Source organism: Trachurus japonicus, chromosome 13 (assembly GCF_045865225.1).
Source record: "Trachurus japonicus isolate A0001 chromosome 13, Traja_1.0".
Lineage (NCBI taxonomy): Eukaryota > Metazoa > Chordata > Actinopteri > Carangiformes > Carangidae > Trachurus > Trachurus japonicus.
Window position 1 is genome coordinate 38,680,290 of NC_140919.1, and position 20,321 is coordinate 38,700,610.

A 20,321-nucleotide genomic window follows, 5' to 3' on the forward strand; every position below is an offset into this window, starting at 1 on the left:
GGGAGTTTCCGTCTCCTCGGATATTATTTCTCCACTGAGCTCTCGAGATTATGGCTGGTCGATCTGAAATGAGCCCTGATAGGTCTTTCAGACACACGCACATGAGCCAGTACGCATTAAGATATGCACACGCACACGCACACACACACACACACAGGAACACACATCTGGTTTATTTTAGAGGCGTGGTGAAACCACTCCACCGGTATCAGGATGTCCTATATTAGGAACAGCCTAAGCTGACAGAGCTCACCACCAAATGAAACCTTTCACATTCAAAATTCAAAACCACACTGGCTTCAGTTAAATCCCGTACACACAAGCAGACATGTGGGCAAACACACACACGTAGACACATACACAGACACACACACACTCACCTGTCTGACCAGCAGACATTCAGCCTGTAGCTCTGCCCCCTCAGGAACAGTTGACTTGAGAGTCCGTCTCTCCTGAGGCACTGTGGACACCTGGAGAGAGAGGCAACAGCCATGACAGTAAATACATTGTTTTATCTGTTTCATAATGTGATGAGCCATTTAGGCTCCAACAAAAAGCAGTGTACAGCATGGGATGTTATCTACTAAGTAAACTGACAGGGTCTGAGTAGCTCCCCATCTCTGCTCAACCATCCCCTGAGGGAGATTCAGATTACAGTAAGAGGGTGTAATTATTCTACCCATCCATTTCATATTCTGCTCAGGCGTACAGGAAAAATCATGGCCGCCTCAAATATTTATTTCTGAAAGGCCGGCACTTAAACTTTCCCCTCAACTGTACATACTGTATTTATTGGTCCACAAGTTTGGTCCAGACGGAAATATCTCATTAGCTATTCAATGGATTTTATTTAAACCTTGTACAGACATTCACGACCCCCAGAGGATGAATGCTATTCTCTTTTGAAACCTAAACCTTTCATCTTGCGCCTCAAGAGGTTCAACATGTCACTTTGTCCATTACTTAAGTTTATAACGTAATACATTCCCATCAGCCTTGGCTGCACATTCATTGTCCTTACTGCTATTCCGCAAATGTTACCAAGGATACTCACTAAACTAAGATTGTGCACATGATCAACACTGTACCTGGCATTAGCATTTCACCTGAAGCACAGAAGTACAGCCCCACAGAGCTGCTAGCTGCAGCAGACTGTTAGCCTTGTTTATATTAATGTAATTATTAATTCATTCTGTCCACATAATACCGTCCAGCTGTAAAGCAGTGGAAATGAATAATTGAAGTCGAATCTCTGAATATGTATTCTCTTTCTCAGCAATGATTAGACCTACAGCTAATAACCTAAGCTATGAATCATGCAGCTTTAATAATGTATAATTATACGTTAAGTACATTTTATGCTCCGTGAAACAGAAAATCTACAGCCAGTGTTTAAAATGCACACTCATATTCAAGGAGAAAAAAATTATTTTCAAGTAACTGTGCAGAAAGGATGATGAAAATAAGTCAGTACCAAAGAGTTTGTGCATGAAGAGAGACAGACTGTGATTTATACAAGACAATCAGACGGCTGGAGCACTGAGCTCACTAACCGACTGGCAAAGAGGCAGATCTAGTAAATGCCTTTTGTGCTCCGGTGATAGTCTGCCAAACCACTTTCACTTACAATTATGGAAATTGACTGTTAGGCTGCAGAAACAAAGAAAATCAGAGGAAATTGTTGTGTCGCCAGACAGAGCTGGGAACCAGAAGAGTTGTGCAGTCAAGCTACAAACTCTGGGGTACGCCAGCAAATGAATCCTTTTACCACAAGCAGCCAATTAGGTCATCTTAATGCGCAGTGGATCTGGGTCTGCAGAAAGGCATTAGCACAGTAATGAAGGTACTAATGAAGGAAGAGCTAAAAGGGAGCCAGGGAGAATCATTTGTTGAATGTAATGAAAAGACCACAATGCTAAACATGTGTGATTAGTGTGAATAAGTGTGCCGTGATGAGTGTGAAAGGTGCCACATGTTGCATTTTAAACATCACTTTATCACCATCAACGGCTGACACCTTGGTTTACTTACTGTAAACAAATTCTAAGAATGTACTTTCATCTTTAATCCACTTGGTTAGTTTATTAGACCTCCATTCCAGCCCATTACAGTAAATTTCTCTGAAGAACCATATAACGTTGATGCCTTCATTTGATCCATGAGCCTATTTTCCAACTCCTACTTTACTCCTACTGAGACATTTTCTCATAAACCTCCTTGTGTCCTCTCACCCGGTGAATTATTGCTTCTTTTGTGTGGGTCAGATGGCTATCGCTGAATTTATTGTATAAAAGGCAAAGAAATAATGTGCAAAGGACCAGTCAACTAAAATTGAATGCTCAATTAGCTGACATTAGTTCACAGCAAAATAAACATTTAATCATATCTTAGGTAAAATACCCAACATTTGTAGGTTACGGCTTCAATTGACCGATATTCTTTGATTATTGAAGTTAAATATCTTTGGATTCTTACGTTGTTGGTTTAACTGAATAAGATCTATTGAGACATGATGTCACAATGTAGCCCGGCTACCTGATTAAACCCTGGGATTTTTTGACATTGACAAACCACAGTTCAATGGGGTTGAGGAGGTTTGACGAATGAAATTCCCCTCTTTCCCAGCCAGCTCATTACCGTATGTTAATATAACAGAAGCTGCCAAAAACTGCTCATTCTGCAGAAATGGGTATTCAAGATTCAAGACTTGATTGGTCAATGAATAAATGAAGAATACTCATGTAAGTTAGTGAAGGAATTGTTGGAAATAATTGTAGACTCTTTATACACTGTTGCACATAAGGTTGGATTAATTCTGTTTTCAGGCACATTCCTCTTTTTATTTCTATTTATACACATCAGTAATCATCTTTGACCAGGAGCAGTGATTACATACTGAGTCCAAGTTACCACGGTGAAACAAATTCATGCCTGTGGACAATATGCCACAACGTCTTACAGTAGCGCACTGATCCATGTCAGGGGGGGCTATACTCAATATTAGTGACTGAGTGACATTTGAAAGAGTAATTTTGGACATTCCTATGCCTGAAATCCCCTCAAATATGTGTTTATGTTAAGGTGACCAAGGTTGAAAAGTTGAAACAAAACCCTCAATCCTATTGTTCAATACCCCCAATTTTGTCTATGCCTGCCCTGAATACACAGTTTGCAAAGGTTAACTGAGGTTTAATTTTCACAGTAAGAGATTGATCAGTAACGTTTTGAGAAGATATACACTTTATCTATCAAGAATAAATCACATTGTCACAAGGGGAAAAAAATCCAACTTTATGGGTAACAGTATCGGGGTTCTTACTCACACTATTGAACATACTGTGAATTTAAACTGACCATTTGCACCTATTGCTCCAGTAGTCTGAGAATTTCAATATGCAAATTAATTTTCAACAGAATAAATATAAAAAAGGGGACAAGAGTTTGTACCTCTTTAAGTTGGTGACCCATACAATTACATCTTTGGCCTCAACACCCAATTAATGTCTGAGTGACTCCGAGCGAATCATTTGTTTTCATGTGTTTGTTTATGCAAGCAAAGCCAGCATTTTTCACTTCATTAATTCTCCAGTTAAGAGCCTTTACACATCAGATATATATAATATAGTCGTAATTTGAGAAATAGTGCAGCACACATTTTTTCGCCAACACAAAAGAGCACCAATTACATACAAGTTAATAAGACCACTGGTGTCACTTGGATGCTGAAATAACTGGCCCAAGGTTGCATTCTATGTTTGTGTGTGGTGGACTTACATGCATGAATAAACCGAAACAGTTTTAATCACACCTGATCATGTGTGGTGCATGGCCAACCTCATGAAGGGGAAACGTTTGCACAAGCTTCAGTAAACAGACTATGTTGGACTGCTAAATGGTGCGGCCACAGCTGGCATGCATATATTTGTTGTTGCATTGTGACTATTAATGAATTTATGAAATATGAGCAGCAGTGTTTGTAATACAGTACATAGGGGAGGGGAAACATTGAACATTCAATGAGTGATTCAATGGAAACCCCCACCACCACTGTGTGCGAGTGACAAAGCTTTACTCTCCACTGAGAGAACCAGGAATCAGAGTAAAAAACCAAGGATGTTCTCACTCTGACTGCGTTAACCACTGACCCATCACACCACCAGACACACATGCACTTACCGAGAAATCATTGTCAGGGAATAGGAGCAACTCTCTGAGAGGATCTTCCTTCAACTCCTCCCCGAGTTCAGAGATGACAGCCTCATAGTCGAGAGGATCGATCACCTTAGGCTTCTCCTGCTGCAAATACAAACACAGACATTTGGTCAGAATTCAGAATTGCTAGGTGTCCAAGCTCGATATGATACCATACGATTGCCAAGTCAAATTCGTCAAATACTTTGGGATTGAGGATGGAAACATTTGATACCTTTTGACTATTAAAAGGTATCTTCAATATAACATTTTTATATTCACAAAACTATCACAAAGTAACAAATAAATAATGGTTTGACATATAGTGAAAGAGGCATCACTGATATTTATAACATATTTATCTTCATTCCACTCACATCCTTACTTCAATCTCATATCTTTAATCAGAAAAGCTGAGGGGGAAGGTGCAGAGGAACCAGCGATAATACAAACAGCAGATACTCAAACACAACTATAGGACTTAAAGATGATCAGCCATGGTCATCGCAATCTAAATATGCTAGAAAAGACAAACCAGTCATGATCATGACATTTCCTGTGTTTTGCCATGACATCATTCGGACCTAAAAGTATCACAGAGGAAGTAGCACTACAGCTGAAGTGAGACCTTGACACACCCTACGCAACAAGTAGAGCTACTGTACGTTTTTATATCACGATGTCCTTCATTCATTTAATCACACATAATGAGCCGATTGGAGGATTTTCATTCCAGGAAATGTAAACTTCACACGTACAGCAACCAGACCAACACATAATGACATTTCCATCCCCTCAATTATGGAAACACCACATACAAGACTAACCGCTCAACAGTCACCTCTATACGACATGAGCCCCTTTTCACTCTCCCTCCAAACCTGACCTTACCAGAAACTGTAAAATGATGTTGCACTTAAGTTCAAACAATATAATGCCCTTCTTGCTTCAAGAGATTTATACTGTGTTGAAGGATTATGTAACTTGTCCATGAGTCAACCCCGCCCCCCCCAAAAAAAAAAAACCCCACCATTTTAAACATGTGTTTTACAGATAGAGAACAATGGGGAATTGCTCCTGTCATTCAGAGGAGAGAAACAAAGCAGCAAAGTGAGAGCCTGAGCAGGCTGTGGTCAGGAAGGCAGAGGAAGTAAATGATCTCTGGCTTGGTTCGCACACATGCAGCGCAGCCCCGAGCTTTTAGCCACCACAGATGCCTTAACAGTCAGAAATGGCCCGTTGGAACAAAACCAAGAGAGCTCACAGGAGGCGAGAGTGTAACTCTGCAGAAGGTGATCCGTGCTTTATGCCAGTCCTCTGCCTCTGTTACCACCCATACTGTACATGCATACTGTCAAGTCTTTACTCTCGTACTGCATCGAAAGTTAGGATCCTGATGCACGTTGTCAGTGTGCTTCATGCCTCGTCCGACCCACAGTATATTTACACAGTGAGATTTACTTTGCAGTTCTTTGTTCTTTGAGTTTGTTGTGACAACGTTGTTTAGTAGTTTTAGTCACTGGCTTTTCCACAACTGTTGATCAGTCTGACTGATTGTCAACAGTTACAATGACTGATTCAACTTTTTAATCGATGTAATGAATGAAGCAGAAATGGAAAATAAGCTCTTGAATGTGATGATTTGCTTCTTTTCAGTTTTACATCACTGTGTATTTTGACTTTTTTTTCTTTATTCTTTCTCTTTCTTTACCATTGTCTGTCGTCTTGTAGATAATCAATCAACAAATCAAAAATAGTACACCACGAAGAATTAATCAGTAATGGAAACGATCATTAAGAACTATTTAAAATGAGCTTTTCTGTAAAACGAAAGAGAGAAGCAACAGGCAGGTGGACAGAATGAGTTTGAGGTTTTCATATACACATTGTGACGGTTTCCTGACTCATGTGACATCAGTGCAAATGTTTCGGGGGGGAAAGTTTGGTTTTCTTGTCACGAGATAGATATCTATACATACACTATATGCATCAGACAGAGTTAAGTGACATTAGCTCTGATGTGCGCGTGCAACATTAATGCACATATCGTTTATCAACTGTTAAACTTCAAAGTGTTTGTTGCTTCTGTCTGGTTCTTCCTGTCACAGAGACTAACAATGATCTGTCACAAACAAATCTTCTAAAGAGGAGGAAATGAAGCGCACAATAACCAACACAAACCACTTTAAAACTGTGGTGTGTCATTACATTTGTATAAATCACACTTATCAGTAGGATTGATAGCATATAAACACATGTACGTCATTGATAGTAAACTACATCCATGTGATAAGTTCAGTTAATAGCAGTTGGCTGTAATGCAGTGTGTCACCTGTCACTATAACAGAACTAGTAGAAACAGAAAGAAACAATACATACAATACTCAACCGGGCGAAATCCGATCGCACTCGTTTGCTCTTTATTTTCTTCCTGAAGGTGATTTTGCTCCTGAAGCTCATTGCCGGTAGAGTGACGGGCACACACTTGTTGCAGTATTTCACAAAAAAAGCTATACAAAAAGTGAACTATACAAAGACGCACACCGCAGACATGTGCGTTGTCACAAGCAGAACTAACACTGAGTGAGGTTATGAGCCTGTGTCAGAACACGTGGATGGGATGTAGAGGAAGTTGATGTCCAACACACATTTCAGCACACAAACAACCACAAACACACACACACAGACACAGACATACTCAGAGAGAGAGAGAGAAGAGAGAAAATCCCCAGCAAAATCAGAAACCAATCAACCTGGTGCTCCGGTTTCTGTGCATCACACTTAATCCGATTGCTTTCACTTTAGACAATGGAATAAAACTAACAGCTTCCAGAGAGATTTCTTTTAAGTGCACATTACTAATTGTACAAAAAGACACAACAGGAAACAACCTCCCTTTGCAGTTAAACACTATCATCTACTCACAGTGACTCAGTATCTTATCTCCTTCTGTCCAAATCTATCAGCAGCACACCTTCAGCCCAACCATTCACAAAACCATACACACACACATATATAAACTATATGCAAAGCACTTCTCACCATTAAAAACATAAGCAACATAAAGACATACAAAAAGATAAGCACAGATGCCACCGTGTGTGTCCACTGACATAAATAAACAAGACACAAAATAAATACACAGTAACAGTTGTATGTATGTTTTGCGTGTGCGTACAGACACTCACTTCCCCTGTTTAGAGCCTGATAGCAGAACAGAGATCTGCACAAGAAGGAACAACTTGTGATGATACAACAAACCGGTGCAGCTGTTATTAATGCATTACATAAGGCGTCACCATTAGGCCTTTTGGGAGCACTGATGGATTAAATGATGCGGAGAAATCGATGTACTAAACTATTCCGCTTTAAAGGGTCAGTTCACCTGCATCCCAGAGGGAAAAATACACATTGTATCGCTTAACTCTACTCGTGCAGAACGTGCTGTCATGTTGACTTACTGGGACGATTTCTACAGCGGAAAGTAACTTATTATAACAAGACTATAAGCTCAAAACCTTGTGCACGGCTGGGCCACGCTATTTTCATTCTGCCAAGTGTCAGCCACTCTGCTATTCTGGGCTCATGTATTCACTACTTTAATAAGGCTGAATTTCCGCTAAAGCTGTTCTTATTTAGATGGGCATCTAGTTCTGTTTTAAGACAATGAAACAAGTATAAACACTGACTGGAACACAGCCCATTAAGGTTGCATGTTACCCAGCAGTTACTTCTAAGCTGCTGCTCATCACCTCCCAAGTCCTGCATGACTTTGTAACGGCAACGTCGTCCGACACAGTCGCCATAAACACAAGTTGTGTTGTGATTTCTGTTCTATGTACTTATAAAATGATCAGTCAGAGAGAAAAGTTCAGGAGGCTCAGTTGCCACGCTGTCGGCTGTCGGTTGTCGGCCGCCTGCGCAGGGTGAGGTCAGGTCAGCGCTAGCGGCTCTCTTTGACAGAAAGTGGATATTGTCTTTTTCAAAAGGTCACTAGATTTGTCCTTGTGCCGTTTTTAGAAGAGCAGTCAAGGTCTAAGATTAAGTTGTCAAATTTGCTAGCTCGTGCCAAATCATTTTGAGAGAGAAACGACCAATGGCGGAACTCCAGCGCTCGACCGACCATTGCAGTTCAGCCAAGCGCTGTTCACAACAATACATGTAGATGGGGCTCAGTTTCTGGGGAAAAAAAACAACCTTTTTAAGATTTTTAAGAGTTTTTTCTTTTTGTTTTACTGCTGTCAGCACCACAAATGAAATTCCATTCATATGCAGTGTATTGAGGCAGATGAGGCAATCTGAGTTCAATGTCGTAAAAACCTAATCTAAAATAATAAAACCAAAATGGTCACAGTGAGATAATGAATCTTTGTTATATAACTCTGATCTTTTTTAAGATTTAGCACCATTCCATGCAAATCTGAGGTTACGTGTTGCTGTTTTCTCTTTACAACGCCTAACACCTCCTCTAGTTCACAGTTTGTGTTGAGGGTTGTGTCAGTTCATTGTTGTTGGTTGTTGGTTAAGTGGTGGTTAATGTGCAAAAACCGTTTGACAAGTAATGACGATTAATGAATGGTGTCAACTGGAAAATGCTGTGGTTTGATGGTGGGGGGTAAAACAACATGGCCAGAGTCTACAAGGACAAGACACCTCTAAGTAAAGCATTAATCATAATCTCTTGTATATTTACCTGATTTAATAAGCGTTAATAGGTCTTTGATGTTTTGCATCTGAAACAGTGAATCATAATTACGCTGTTAGCGCCGCGCTCCTTCAAGCCTATTTAACGTCTGCTGCGGCAAGCAGAAGCTCAGCCTCCTCTCTCTTTTCTGCTGCTCTGTTCCTCCCTCCATCCATCCTCTGTTTTACACCAGCTGCCTCAGCTGGCTCCATCCCTCCCTCTCTTCCCCTCCTCTATCGCTTCCTCATCTCATCAAACATCCTCAGCAGCAGCGCACTCCTTTATTTCTTCTTCCTTTGATTCCCTCTCTGTCTCTACCCTGCTGCCTTGTTCTCACGCTATTAAACATCCCTTTTAACATCTCCCCCTCAGTCCCCCCTTCCTCTCTTCCCTGCTCCCTCTCTCCTGGCAGGGGTGAGGTGGAGTGGGTGTCGGTGTTGGGTAAACTACAGCTGTGTGGAGGCTATGACTAGAGCACTAGACGGGTGGCTCACAGCACGGCTCTCCTCCAGCATAACTGTGAACGAAGGGAGTGAGACAGAGGGGAGAGGAGTGGAGGAGGGGAGGAGGAGGATCTGAGTTAGTGAGGGAAAAAAAAGAACAGGAGAATGCATCTCAGTTGTAAAATGATTAAGATGGACAGCCGAAAAGGACAAAGATGGAGGGAAGTCATATAATGCGCACAAGCTGGTCTGTGTCACTCTCAGGCGCAGATTTAAGGGCTTACCATCCTATTAGAGGAGAGACGTGAGGAAAGTGTGATGAAATCAGAGAGAAGGGGGCAGCGTGGAAGAAAAGATGGAGTGAGGAAGATTTATAGGGATTAAGAGAGACAGAGAGACAGACATGGGAGGACAGAGACAGCTGAGACAGCAGAGAGGAGAAACCAGACAGAAGCCATCTGCTTTACATCATTAGAGCAGCACAGGGTCTGGGGAGAGACACAGTGGGACTAATGGGGATTCATACATCTGAGAGAACTTGTCCCTCTGATGAAAAACAGCGTTCTCCACTTTTGGGAGGACGATTTGACGTGTTGAGTTAATGGTGAAAGTCCTATGGGCCTTTCATCTGATTTTCTTGCTCTGTTTTAAAACAGACACTTCAGTGTTTTTTTAAATCTTTTTTCAGCTCATATTCTTGCTCAGTCCATCCAGATGTGTGAAGCTTCATTATAAACCATTGAGTGAACTGACAATTGCTCAACATTCACAACATCTTGTCGATGACTAATTAACCGACCACCAACACATTCTCGAACGTCACTTGAGAGTGCTCGACACATTGACACGAAAGGGGAGCGACAGTGGTCAGAGAGGGTCGTGTTCCCTTTCTGACCACAGTGTCAGTGACATGGGTGTGGGAGGGGTGGACAGAGGGTCAAGCTGGAGGGGAGACGTCCGATGGACCAGCTCTGACGTAGCACATGTGAGAACCCAGACTGTCAAAGCTCCAGACTAACATCTTCTACTAGGAGCACAGTAGCTGCTAACTTAAATTTTTTGGAGCACACACACTGTTAAAGCAGAAGTAAGCGATATTTTTGTGTTAATATAGGCTAAGTCTTAAATAGTTATATCTTCCGACAGCAATCACTTACATAAGAGTGTTTGGACCGAAACACGGGTCTGTCAGTCACTCTGCTCTGCTCTGAGCCAAGGAGAAAACATTTATCGTATCCTACAACCTTTATCCAATGAGGAGAGAGAACGGCATGCAGGGCTGTGTGTGCAGCCAAGGGATGCGCGTGAATGTGGTGACGTAGGGACGAGGGCGGGGGCTGCTAACTCCATCGGCTGACAAGACGTTATGGTGCGTTCAAGGCAACCCGTAACTCGTGTTTTTCCGACCTGTGAAGTCATACCAGTTCGATCTGGTACGAGTTCACGGGTCAGAAGTTACGAGTGGCCGTTATAGTGACTTTCACCGGTAAAACAGGTCGGAAAAACACGAGTGGGTTGCCTGGAACGCTACAAAGTCGTAAGTCGTGACTTGAAGCTGTAATTTACGGTTTCAAAAGCCTGCCTGGAACGCAGCATTAGCCAAAACGACCGGATCGCTTACTTGTGCTTTAATCGACTTGCAAAGCAAATATTCACATTTGATTGATATGAATACACAACTGGTGTGTGTGATCACATGATCATGTCATGGGACTGGTCTTTAAAAATGGCGTCTCTACCCATTCGTTCTCTTATCTAACATCTGAGGAAGAGTCAGTGGTGCTCGAAAACGTCATGTACCTTTAAAAAATTATTGCATTGGCGCCCCTTTGGTGTTGCAAACTTTTCTTTACCTTCATGTTACGTTATTTTTTGGTCCAGCACCCAGCCAACATTGGGCAACGAGGATGTGCTGCTGTTTTTTACTTCTATCCTCACACACATCGGCCTGCCACCTGTAATGACAGATTCTTTGAGTTCCATGTTTCACCAGTGTTAAAATAAAAGAGGCAAACTTACTGGTTGCACATGTGAAAGTAGATGAAAACTTCACTTGCACTGTTTCATTTAGGGGCAGTCTGGAGCCCTGCAAAGTATTAATTCGTTATTTGTAGATCACTTCAGTGCAGTCTGTAATTTTAACCACAGCTGAATATAGATAGAAACCATGGTCACCATGACAATACACCTGAAGATTTTGCATCCCTGTTTTGACTGATCAGGAACTATTCATCCATTTCCAAACATCTCACTGTGACACGTCCACTTGGTTTCAGAACCAGCCATCGTACTGAGGCGGCTCTTGAAATATCAGTGGATATTTTACCTTTTAGCAACTGGCACTGGTCAATTCTTGAAATTCTTCAAAGTCTCAACACAATGCAACATTTGCAGATCAGTCTAGCGAGATGAAATTCTTCAACACTGGGTAGAAATCAGTTTTACAACTCAAGTTGCACTGCACCTGACCTTTGGAGTTTCCCACGCTCCATAATTTGCATCAAGTCTACATGATGCCACTTGTTTGTTTGCAGATGACACACAGTTGTACTTTTGCTTTCATCTACTTAATATCCAGCGAACCTGACTCCAGTGTAGATGACTTCACACTGACAGATCTGGCCTGGACACCTGTGAATCACACACTGAATCGCTGCCTTCAAGCACCAACCTGTGCTCCAAAAAACCTGCTGCTGCTGCTATGAACTGATTCAAGATAGAAAACTTTTCCCAACGAAATTTGCGCTTTAGTGTAAAAAAGCCTTTCAACTATACGAGCGACTGCGATTCAAGATTCATGCTTTTCTGTAGCTGCAGGCGGCGAAGAAGCTCTCACTGTGACGAGGGAATACTGCATGCTTCAAAAGATCATCAAAAGCGGTGTTAGAATATTAGTTTCAAACACCGTCTAGACTGCGCATATCATTTGATGCTCTTGTACTCACAGTGAAGGAATCTGCCGGCAACAGGAGTTTTCAGTGTAAACTATCGTGACTGTAACTTGCCACAGAGACCGGAAAAAGGGGGCACCAGAAGAGACAAGGAGGTTTATGGAGGGAAAGAAAGATGGGGGGAAACACAAGGGGCGACTGTAAAGATCCCATCCTGCCAAAACTCGAACATTTTTTCCACTGGGCTTACAGAAACCAGGGTCTTTCTCTGAATTTAAAAAACGAAAAAAAAATTCTGGCCAACACCAGTGGATACAGATACCAAACAGATGGCTGACATGCGACGTTGTTCTGGAGAGAAAACTCAGCAGATAGAAACTCACATGTAACGTTTATGTAATTCATTCATTGATTTCCTGAATCCAGTCATTCATTCATTCACTCCAAACGACTCTCATCCACCATCTTGATCACAGTCCTGATTGAACTGCTATTTTTATCATCTTCTCTGTAGGCCAAATGCAGAGAAAGCAGATTTTTTCCCACAGAAACTAGATTCCTCATAGCTGACCCCCCCCCCCTTTCCTTCCCCCTTCCCCTGTCTATTCTCCCCCCTCCATTTCCGTCCCTCTGCCTCTCAGCTGTGAAGGGAAACAACCAGGCCCCAATCAGTGATCATACATCAACCTCAGCTGCAGAAAGAGGCCGTCCAAAAGAAAAAAAAAGAAGAAAAACTTAGACAAGAAAAGTCAGAAATGAAGAGAAAACACAGAAAGCCACAATCAAGTTTATAGACATGGTTGAGAATTACTGCTCCGAAGAAACAGGTCTTTTTTTTTAACGTTCTGGCTCCGCACGTTCTCCATCATTACAATTTAAAAATGCATGAAAATATACAGTAAAGATATGATGCCACACTGTTAGTCCACACACCCATGTACAGTACGGTAGTCCCCTCTACCTGCCCACGCACACACCAGAGGAGGGAGCTGGACGTGCAGCACACTGCTAGTTACCATTACAATGATGGTCAGTGGCGAGGTGGTGGAGGTGTAACCCTCCAGGGTAGGTGTAGCAGCATCCACCGACATCTGGTCCTGCCGTGAGCACATGTGACCGCAGTCGGCCCCGCCCACCGAGCGTAGCAGCAGGACCACACTGGCCGAACAGCCCATAATCCTCCCGCTGTCGAGTCACGGTCCTCTCCTCTCCTGCTTGGTCCGGCGAGTAAAGGCTTCTTCTTCACCTTTGTCTGTGAAGTGTCTGACCCGATGACACAGTTTAGCCCCCTTCAAGCCCAGTCCACCTGGTCCAGCCAGTGGTGCTGTGCTGCTGCTGCTGTGTTCAAGCCCGGTGGGAAAACTGAGGCTCCATCCTCCTCCTACCCCTCCCTGTCCTCCCTCACCTTCCCCTCCAGCCTCACTTCTACCGGTCCTGCTCTGCAAAGCTTTCTCTGTCTGTCCTGTCCTGCGCTGCTCTGCTCCAGTCTCCAGTTCCTTATGTTGCTGTTGCTGAGCTTACACACTGGCAGCCTTACATGTCTCGCTCTCTCCCTCTCTCTCTTCCTCTAACACACACACACACACACACACACATACACACACAGACTGCAGCTGTGCATGGTTCAGCCCAGCCCAGCTCTCCCAACAAATCACAGTCTGCAGTATTCGTCAGCTGACCAGAACCAGCTGCTATACACGCACATATACTGCACACACACACACACACAACTACATTATCTTTTCTGATTTTCAATCTGCTGCACTGTCTTTTCCCATCTTTCATGTAACCACATCAGTCCTTTCCAGTCAAGAGTTCTGCTGACTGTGACTGTGGATCTGCAGTTTGTGCACTGAGGACTGGATCCAAAGCACAGACGTTTGATAAAACACATGCATATGACAGCATATGCAGATTTCAGTATGTGTTTGTGTATATGATTGTAAATTCTGTTTAATATTCCAGCATGAGCAGGAGGAGAGTGTTTGGGAGTGGTGAGCAAGCCCACAGAGTGGAGGAAAAGTGGGGAGTGGGCGGCTTCACAGATGAAGCGTGCATGCCGACTTTTAGGACTGCAGATCCACCACATGAAACTCCCTCCCTGACTGTGCTGCAGCACACAGACAGGCAACAGGACAGTATGAGGAGTTTCAAGAATAAAAATTCCATTACATCAGTTTTGTTGTCCCTGAGTGCCAGCGACAATCACTTTCACCACTCTAATTTCTCACATGTCACCAGAACATCTGGTCCTGCTTTATTCCTCATGATCCACTTTTCTTTCTCTGTGTGTGGCTGAAGAGAAAGAAAAAAAAAATCTGCATATCTGAGAACAAAATTGTTTTCATCTGTTTCACAGCAATTTGCAGTTCTTCCCATTATGAAATTCCCCCCTTTGTGTTTCTCGCCAGCCGTCCTTACTCGTGGAAACCCGCAAGTTGCACCAAACATACATCTAGCACCATAGCACCGGTTATGTCACCCAAAGGTTAGCGAGTAGGAGTTTTGGATTTACTGTTGTTTATCATCTTTTGTGTCTCGCTCGGGCCGGAAAAAGTGAATCTGTTTGAGGGAGAGGAGGTGGAGTGAAAAAGCGAAACTAGCTGACTGTGACAGGCTGAAACCCTTGGCAATCAATCAACCTTCTCCTTTTCGGCCACCATATTTCCTAAAAGGAATAAGGATTCTTTTTAAAAAATTACCACAAATACACTTGTAGCAGGAAGTGAAAACATTTCTTAATACACTGACGCAACATTGAAAATAATCCAAGAAGTCAATGACGATTAAAAAAGAGAAGTTACATTGTTTTTTCATGGGCATCTATTGAGTGTATGCAGTGAGGTACAAGTAGATAAAAGTGGTTGTGTGTATGTGGCATTGAGGTCATGAATATGCCATTATCTCTTATTGTGAAACCAGCAGTGCATTTAGCCATAAGTTAGTTAGTGGGTTTTTCTAATGTTTATTCAGAGAAAAATAAATGAATATCCATTATTCCGTTATAATAAATTAAAATGCAATATGTCTACATGTATATACAGTAGAGCATCACTAGTCATCATACTCAGGGTCATTTAAGGGAACAGTTTACATATTCTGCAAATGAAGCATTATAATTTCACTATAGTTCTCCAAGCCTGACTCTACATCTATAATTTAGTGGCGCACACTTTAATGTATAGGTCCAGACATTTGCGCACACTCTGCTCCCTGTGGAGAGTAGGAGGTAACCATGGTGATGCTGGTAGGTGACTATTAAGGTCATTAGTGTCCGTGTCAGTGTGACAGAAGATCCCACCCACCGCCCACATAAATGTTCATTATTGTAATGCTTTACATAGCTAAATATAAACAACACGACACACACACACAAACACAATGAGAGCACACAAAAGGCACCAGCACATACGGAATTGCAATTCCTCTCCCACACAGTGTACAAGTATCAATGTGCCGCACTCAGCGGGAGATGACAGCGTGTGCGTCCACCGCAACACACAAAAGGGGAAAGGGAAACAGTAGCCACGCCCACCGCCAGCAGCATCAGCCCCCCCCCCCTCCAAAATAAAACCACAACGTCTCAGTCAAGTCTCCTCAGTGCATCATGCCTGACAGCAGTAGCTCAAACTCGCATAAAACCACAGAGATGGTCTTTGTTTGTGCGCCAGACTCTCTACAATGGTGCTGCCATGCAAATTTGCCCACACACAAACATGCCCTCTAGCTGCCAGCAAAGGCCCCATGTTACACAGCTCGCTCCGCTCGGTGTTGAGCTCTGTCTGACTTCACACATTACAATCCCTACACTGGCTTTCTCTCAGCCTGTTTCCATCCTGGTTATGTTTTTTTTTAACCTAACAATGCATGTCTGCATAAACTGGTGCTATGTAAACACCAGTGAGAGCCAGCATTATTTAAAAAAAAATGACTTCAACTAATGCTGAGACAGCACTTATGTGATATTTTTTCAGTAACACACATTATGAGGCATTTTAACTTTAAAGCAGAAGTAAGCGATATTTATGTGTTAATATAAGTCTTAAATAGTTATATCTTCCGACAGCAATCACTTACATAGAGTGTTTGGACTGAAACACGGGTCTGTCAGTCACTCTGCTCTGCTCTGAACCGAGGAGAAAACATTTCTCGTATCCTACAAGTTTTATCCAATGAGGAGAGAGAACGGCATGAAGGGCTGTGTGTGCAGCTAAGGGATGCGCGTGAATGTGGTGACGTAGGGACGAGGGCAGGGGCTGCTAACTGACAAGACGTTATGGTGCGTTCAAGGCAACTCGTAACTCGTGTTTTTCTGATCTGTGAAGTCGTACCAGTTCAATCTGGTACGAGTTCACGGGTCAGAAGTTACGAGTGGCCGTTATAGTGACTTTCACAGGTAAAACAGGTCGGAAAAACACGAGTGGGTTGCCTGGAACGCTACAAAGTCTTAAGTCGTGACTTAAAGCTGTAATTTACGGTTTCAAAAGCCTGCCTGGAACGCAGCATTAGCCAAAACGACCGGATCGCTTACTTCTGCTTTAAAGGGATACTTCAAAATCGATAATTCACCAATTTTCTACTCACCGTCATGCCAAGGAAGGGTTTGGCTCTGTTTGCTTCGTGAGATTTGTTGCGAGATATGTTTACATCATACATCCAATGGTTTATTACAACGACGAACGAACATCTCGCAGCAAATCTTGTGCGTGCGCACAAACATCAACAGAGCCACTGGAAGCTACTGCTACAACAAGGCTACAAACAGTGATCAAATGAATTTGTTCCGAACAACTTTTTCATGTGGCAGCTTCAGGACACTTGGGTCAGTACAGACGAGCAGTATGGAGGTATTTGGATGTTTCATAGTGTGTGTTTTGGTTGATTCATTCATCGTTGATATCCATTATATGAAAATCCGTTGCCAGCCGGACCCCCCCTGGAACTCCAAAAGCATTTTGATAACTCTGAAAGTTCTCCAAACCCTTCCTTGGCATGACGGTGAGTAGAAAATTGGTTGAAGTATCCCTTTAACCTCCTCATGACTGGAGCTCTCTGGTGGAGCAAAGGCAGGTTTCAGTGGGTGGTCGTATAATGCATCGTTGCCCTGCACAGCTGGAAATTAAAAATAAAGAGGAAGCAGGAGCAGGTCATAATGTGTTCATATTCAAAATAATCACTTCACCGTATCTTGTCTTGACAAACATGTCATCATTTACATCTTAGCCAAATGTAAAACTATTAAGAGCAGTCGGATGGTGTAAGTATATTACGGCGTCATGGTCGGATGAGGCTCCATCACTGATGATATTAAGAAGCCATCAGTGAAATCTAAATGATTTGCATGTTTCCCATGAGAGAATAACTGCAGACCTAAGCCTTCCATTGTAGGGGAGAGGGGGGGGGGTGTGCATTTTGCATTGTGTTTGCCTTGTTGGAGCCCTTTTTGTAATTGTTTCACTTCACCTCCTTTTTAAAAAGGGAAGGAGAGAGGCAGAGATGAATTTAAAGCTAAACCCCCAAGGCAACTCTCAACGAATGAGGTGGAGGGAGTGCTGAATAAGTGATGAGGACCTGGCACCTCCTTGGAGGGGAACGAGGAAACTGACTCAGGCGCTGGTGGTTGGTGACACAAAACATGGAGATAATACAGCGAGAGGCAGATCACCTCCTGAGACACCATTCCTGGAATCAGAGCTGGTTAGGAGAATAAATAAATCACAAAATGAAGTGTGAAGACAAAACTCTACAAGAATAACATCACATCCCCAGACACCAACACCAGTATGCACAGTGAGATACTATAATCTACTTAAAAAACAATAAACTCTGTCACTCCCCATTTATTCTGAATTCATTATCTATAAGTCTGATAACAACCAATCTCTGAACGTCCATGGACGCATGATGAATGGCAATGGCAGAAAATATATTTTGGTAATGCTTTTTTTTATGGGTCATTTATTCACAAGAAGCAAGTAACATGGAATAATGACTGTGCTCCTTAGAGACTTCCTGGAAAATACAACTAAAATGTTACTATTTGTTTGAGGAAATGAAGAAAGAGCTTGGCTACACTTGGCAGGTACTGTACAGCTGACTTCATGAGAAATAATGAGGAAATGATAAAGGAGTTACAGTACACAGAAAATAAGAGGAGCACAGCAGAGTTGTGTAGTAACTCAAAATTTCCAGAGAGCTGTCCATAGTTTCAGAAAACAAGATCCAAAACAAGCACTTCAGCCCTTTCTTCTGTAAAAGTAGCAATATAACAATATGTTAAATCATAACCATACATGTTTTATGTCAGTTACAGTACTTTACTGGGTGCCCTCGTGGCTTGTTTGATGGATTGTTTGCTGCCATCTAGGCTTAGTCCTGATTGCAGAGGTTGTAGGTTTGAGTCTGACCTGTGGGTGTTTGCATGTCACTCCTTATTGATCGCTGACTTCTCTCTCCACCACCTAATCTGAATTAATCAGATTGTTTTAACATAATCTTGCACTGTTGTTTTGTGACTACTGTAACTATGCACGTATGCGTATGTGTGCATATGCGCCTGTGATCGTATGTACATGCATTTGTGATGATATGCATGTTTTTCTTGTTTCTTGCACATGCATTCTTTTTGTTTTTGTCTCTGCTCTGTGAAGCACTTTGGATGACTATTACTGGTCTTTTTAATTGTGCTATATAAATAAAAGTGAACTTGAACTTGAAGGCAAAAACGCCCCCAAAAATAACTTATGAAAAGAAAGTACTTGACCTATATGAACATACTGTGTAAGCAGCGTTTTAATGTTGCTGTATCACTGTAATATTATCATACTCTATTTTCAGCTGGTGATCATGTATTTTGTACAAAATTTAAAACCTGAGGAAAGAGGTTATGGAACAAAGAAGTTCCCAATTTGTACCGATTAAACATTCCCTCAGATGTTCCCAATGAAATCAGGGCTGCCTGGAAAAAAGAAAAAGAAAAACTGCAACACACAAGTTCCGTTGTATGTTAGAACAAAAAGTTCAGGCTACTGTGTGTATGTAAATGTAAATGTAAGTGTGTTTGCATGCACCTTTCTGTTCTGTACCTATAACATACTGTACATGTCCTTGCACTATGTTTCCCGTCCCTGTGTGTGTGACCAGGGCTAAGTTGTGTGTAAGTCTGAACCTCTGTAGAGGATGACATCACAGGGGTGTATAGGGCAGTGTGCTGCCATCATTTGTGGAGTTAATGTTTTCCAGCTGCACAGCCTCGGTCTCTGTAATCCCTCTGTTCCCAGCAGAACTGTTCCTCTCCTCCACGGCGCTGCAGGCCAACAAGTCCCAGTCACACACACTAGATTTGCAGAAAGTTTGATCCATGTGAGTGTGCGCATGCTGCACACGCATGTAGGTTATTTAGACAAAAGACAAACATAAGCCATTTTTACTGACTTCAAATACTTCAGCCAACTAGGCCAAGTAGGAAACCACAGTCCATTAAAACTCCTGCGCTCTGCCTTGTAAGCAGTTAGCTCTGCTATAGTTAGGTTCCCTGCAGAGCTTCAGGCTGACTCATGGCAGCGCCGTTTGATGTGGCGCAGAGCTCCACTGAGTTTACTTGGGAAAACACTCTCCTGTTCCCATGGTGACCACAACGGGAAGGATGCTGTCACTCAAGGGTGCCGGGTTCTCAGCGAACTACGGCTTGGCCCCCAGGCACTCGCAGAGCAACATGAGGGACACCGGGGTCAACCTGTTTCTGGCTGCACTGGGCCCGTCCCCCTTATTCTTACACACCAACACACACACATACATACAGGGTTTCTCTGAGACGACGTGGTGCAGAGATGGAGAGGGTTAAGGGACTGTGATGGAAAAAAAAACAGCAGCAGCTACAGAAAAACAGAAGACTGAAAAAATGAAAATGAAATCTGGGATCAGTTTCACAGGAGGCTGCAGAGCAGATCATGTAAGAAATAGTTTGATCTGATCTGTTGAGTCAAATAAACTTCATCAAGTGACCTGTTTTTGTTTGTGGAACTGACAAGTGGTTAGTTTATGGTGAAAAAGAAAGTGCAGCAAGTTTGCAGCTCACGATGGTTGTCTGCATTTACAGTGAGTAAGCTCTCT

The 20,321-nt window shown here is 42.6% G+C and overlaps 1 protein-coding gene across 14 annotated transcripts in view; it reads right to left on the bottom strand.

Annotated features, from left to right (window-relative positions):
- The window catches only part of dock10 (dedicator of cytokinesis 10), a 73,798-nt gene that overhangs the window by 39,203 nt on the left and 14,274 nt on the right, over positions 1-20,321 (bottom strand). For 12 of the 14 annotated variants that reach the window (XM_085796488.1, XM_085796484.1, XM_085796482.1 and 9 more), the window contains exons 1-3: positions 13,226-13,707; positions 4,177-4,296; positions 381-470 (exon numbers count right to left, since the gene is read on the bottom strand). In XM_085796488.1, the coding sequence (XP_085652614.1) occupies positions 381-470; positions 4,177-4,296; positions 13,226-13,384 (369 nt within the window). In that variant the 5' untranslated portion in view covers positions 13,385-13,707. Of the gene's footprint in view, positions 1-380; positions 471-4,176; positions 4,297-6,570; positions 6,792-13,225; positions 13,708-20,321 lie in introns of those variants that run through there. The other 2 variants (XM_085796478.1, XM_085796477.1) reach the window with 2 other exon arrangements.